Below are 3,694 nucleotides of genomic sequence, written 5' to 3'. Positions count from 1 at the left end.
CACCTACACCTGCACCTTCACCTGCACCTTCACCTGCACCTGCACCTTTACCTGCACCTTCACCTGCACCTGCACCTGCACCTTCACCTTCACCTTCACCTGCACCTTCACCTTCACCTGCACCTTCACCTGCACCTTCACCCGCACCTTCACCTTCACCTGCACCTGCACCTGTTTCTACTTCCTGTTCTCTCAAACCCAGCCGCTCGTCCTGATCCTGGTTCTGTTGGAGGTTTCTTCCTGTTAAAAGGAGTTTTTCTTTCCACTGTCTCCTTTGTGCTTGCTCAGGATGGAGACTAGCTTCAACGTGTCTGCTGCTTCCTTAGATGCAGAACTTCACTAACTGGTTTTTCTATGTCCAGTATGTGAATGTTTCTGTTCAGCACCTGAGTCGACTTCTGTTGTGACTGAGCTGCAGAAACGAACTGAAGTGAATGTTCACGTGAGCCAAAGACCTCAGGGTTCCCCACCAACGCTGTTCGTTCTCCCCCCGTGAAACCAGTAAATCTTTGTTTTTGCCCGTTTGTTCCCCAAAGTGAACGACGCTGCAGCTGCAGAGCGTCGGCGTGAAAAGATCACGTGGTGAAGACGCGTCTCCTCACCGCAGCTTCAGCGTCTCCGGAGGCATCAGCTCCAGCGTGTGCGTCGGCCCGTAAATGTTGACGACGTAGAGCTTCACGGCCGGGTTGGGCTGGCCCGCCTGCAGGAACAACAACACATCCTTACATAAGAGCCCGAACTGGACGCTGCGCGTGAGAGGGAGCCGCTGAAACTTGGAGTGAATTATAGATGGAGAAACCCACCGACAGTCCCTCAACCTGAGAAAAACAGAAACTGAGGAGAACAAGCTCAACGGAACCGTAACGTTCTGCAGGAACTCTCCAACGTTACATCTACTGAATCATGGGACGTGAAGTAAAAACTTGTCGTCAGTTTAATAAACTGTGTTTGTCAAAACGAACAGAAGCCTCAAATTTAAATAAATACAAGTCTAAATGTTGAGCAAGAGATAATATTACTCAAGGTCACGGTACCAAGGGTCAAGGTCACGAGCTTTCAGGAGAAATTTGAATCGCTCAGATTGAATCTGTATTCACGTAATTTGAAATTAAATCCACTGGTTTGAAACTGAATTTAATGGTTTGTATCACCTTTCTGTCTGATCAAGACACTCGAAGCTCTTTACAGCAATCTGCGTCTCATGGTGGAATTGAACCCCCAACTCTTGCACCGGAGGACTAACCACTCTGCGAAACTGCATTTAATTAATTTAATTATTTAATTTCACCGCTTTTTATCGTCTGTCCAAACAGGTCTCACCTGTAAACGAGTCTCTGTTTAAATAAAAGGTCTGAAACAGAATTTTGTTGTTTTCAAAGTTCAGTCGGACTTCTTTCATTTTCAATTCCAAAATTCTTTTGTGTCACACGTCCGAGTCCTTGAGGAAGCCTCGGCGTAATCCAACGCAGATTGACAGATTTCACGTGAGGGAAACTTCTTTTACAGAAATGCAGGCGTTCAGACGCCAGGAGGCGATGATGCAACAGAGCGGATTCAATCTGCCCTAAAACCAAAGAAGAAGAAGAACTTCCTTCACGGTGCATTTTCATCTGGAGCAGTGGTGCACACGCGTTCATGCCAAGTTCACGTGTGCACCGCTGCTCCAGCTCAATTTACACCATACATCTGTTAATCTGCGTGGGATTACTCTGAGGCTTCCTCAAGGACCCGGATGTGTGACACCAAAAACTGAATTCTAGAACTGAAAATGAAAGAAGTCTGATCCATCACTCAGGAACAAGACGTCCAGAAACCTGAACTCCTGAGGTTTTGACCTGGGGGGGGTCACCCATTGTTTGTCAAGAACCCTGACCTCGGACCTCGAGGAGCTGAGAACTCGGCAGCGAACCGCCCCAGAGCACGCTGAAGGTCTCGGCCAGAACAAAACAGAACCACATCATCCACATAAAGCAGAGACGAGACCCTGAGGTTCCCAAACCAGACCCCCTCCACAACTGCACCTTCAGGATCAGAGACCGGGACAGACCTGGTCCAACATGCTCGGAGAACGAGCTCCACTTCGTTTAGTTTCAAACCAGATTTTTGTTTTTCCCTGTTGTGTAAAAATCCAGATGTTCGCAGAGATTACGCCGTCTGAACGGGGCTCACCTTCGGGTACGGGTACTGTTTCCCTCGGGGGTACGTGGCGCCGGTGAAGCGAGGCAGCGCCATGTTGGGCACCAGGGTGTCGTTGAGGACCAGGAAGGCCAACCTCTCCCCGTCAGGAGACCACCAGTGAGCCACGTGGGTCTGCAGGATCTCCTCTGGGGGCACACACACCACAGATAATCTCCACAGAATAACCAACAGAACCTAAAGCTCATCATTTGTTGCTTCATGGTGGAAAACGAAGCCGACTCGTCCTTCGTGAATCCAGCTCTGATTGTGGGTCAAACAGCACTTATTGTTCTATAATTATAATAAGATAATTAACACCAGGAGGGATTAAAAGTCTGATTTAAAGTCAGCCTGGATAACTTTGTTCCTCCAGAGAGATGAGTAATCTGATCAAACTGACAGTTTGTGTTTAAATAAAACAAATAAATCGACTCCTCGCAGCCAGAGGGGAGATCTCTGCAGCACAACAAACATCATGAATATTTTATAACTCTCTTCTGCTCAAATACTCTGATTTATAATCCCCAGCGTCTTCAGCTGCATGACACGAGCGTGCTCAAGACCAGATTAAACCTCAGATTATCCGACGGTAGAGATTCTGGTTTAAAGAGAAACCTTCGTAGAGCCAGTCGGCGATCCCGTTGAAGACGACTCCGTCCTTTCCCGACGACGTCAGCCGGAGGGAGCTGCTCTTCACGTGGGAGCGGTAGTAGATGTTGTTTTCAAAGACGTAGATCTGCGGAGACAAACCACTCGTAATCCACAGCGTGAGCGTGAACGTATTTTCCACCGTACAAGTCGCTTCAGTCCAAATGTCTAAAAAAGTGGAAAAAACAAATAAGTCGCTTCGTTGTGCAAGTCGAATCTTATTACGCGTCACCGCAGACCACCTGGACACGTGGGCCGGTGTGCGCGAGCGTGCACGGGAGGACTTTAATAAGACTTTAACAAGATTAACACTTAAAAACAATTATTTGTTTGCTCAGAATTATAGTAAAGGTGTGTCTCAGTTGAACTTTTCCTTAATAAATGCACTTTAATGGTCAAATCAGCTGCATTTCACCTGGGCAGCGAAACGCAGCTGATTTGATGTTTCCTCCAGGAGGTCTGGAGCGGACCTCCTCCAGGAGGTCTGGAGCGGACCTCCTCCAGGAGGTCTGGAGCGACACGAAGGAGCGCCCCTAGTGGCTGAAAATGGAAGTGTTCATGTTTTTCATGTCAATGAATGAAATCGTCAGATCTCAGCCAAAAATTTTCATAAATATTATAAATTATGTTATAAATATTATAAATTATGTCATAAATATAAATTGTTATAAATATTGTAAATTATGTTATAAATATTATAAATTGTCAGAAATATTATAAATTGTCATAAATGTTATAAATTAGGTTATAAATATGATAAAATATGTTATAAATATGATAAATTATGTTATAAATATTACAAAATATGTTATAAATATTACAAATTATGTTATAAATATTATAAATTATGTTATAAATATAAATTATG

General features: G+C 45.1%; 1 protein-coding gene across 1 annotated transcript in view; it reads right to left on the bottom strand.

Moving 5' to 3' along the window:
* LOC119419496 (inactive dipeptidyl peptidase 10) overlaps positions 1-3,694 on the bottom strand; it is a 132,147-nt gene that overhangs the window by 27,365 nt on the left and 101,088 nt on the right. The window contains exons 8-10 of the mRNA XM_037686828.1: positions 2,794-2,914; positions 2,170-2,324; positions 603-700 (exon numbers count right to left, since the gene is read on the bottom strand). Coding sequence (XP_037542756.1) covers positions 603-700; positions 2,170-2,324; positions 2,794-2,914 — 374 coding nt within the window. The remainder of the gene's footprint in view (positions 1-602; positions 701-2,169; positions 2,325-2,793; positions 2,915-3,694) is intronic.

This window comes from Nematolebias whitei, chromosome 13 (assembly GCF_014905685.2).
Source record: "Nematolebias whitei isolate Nwh7 chromosome 13, NemWhi1, whole genome shotgun sequence".
Taxonomy (NCBI): domain Eukaryota; kingdom Metazoa; phylum Chordata; class Actinopteri; order Cyprinodontiformes; family Rivulidae; genus Nematolebias; species Nematolebias whitei.
Note: the sequence above shows the minus strand (reverse complement) of the source record. Positions and strands in the feature narration are given on the sequence as shown.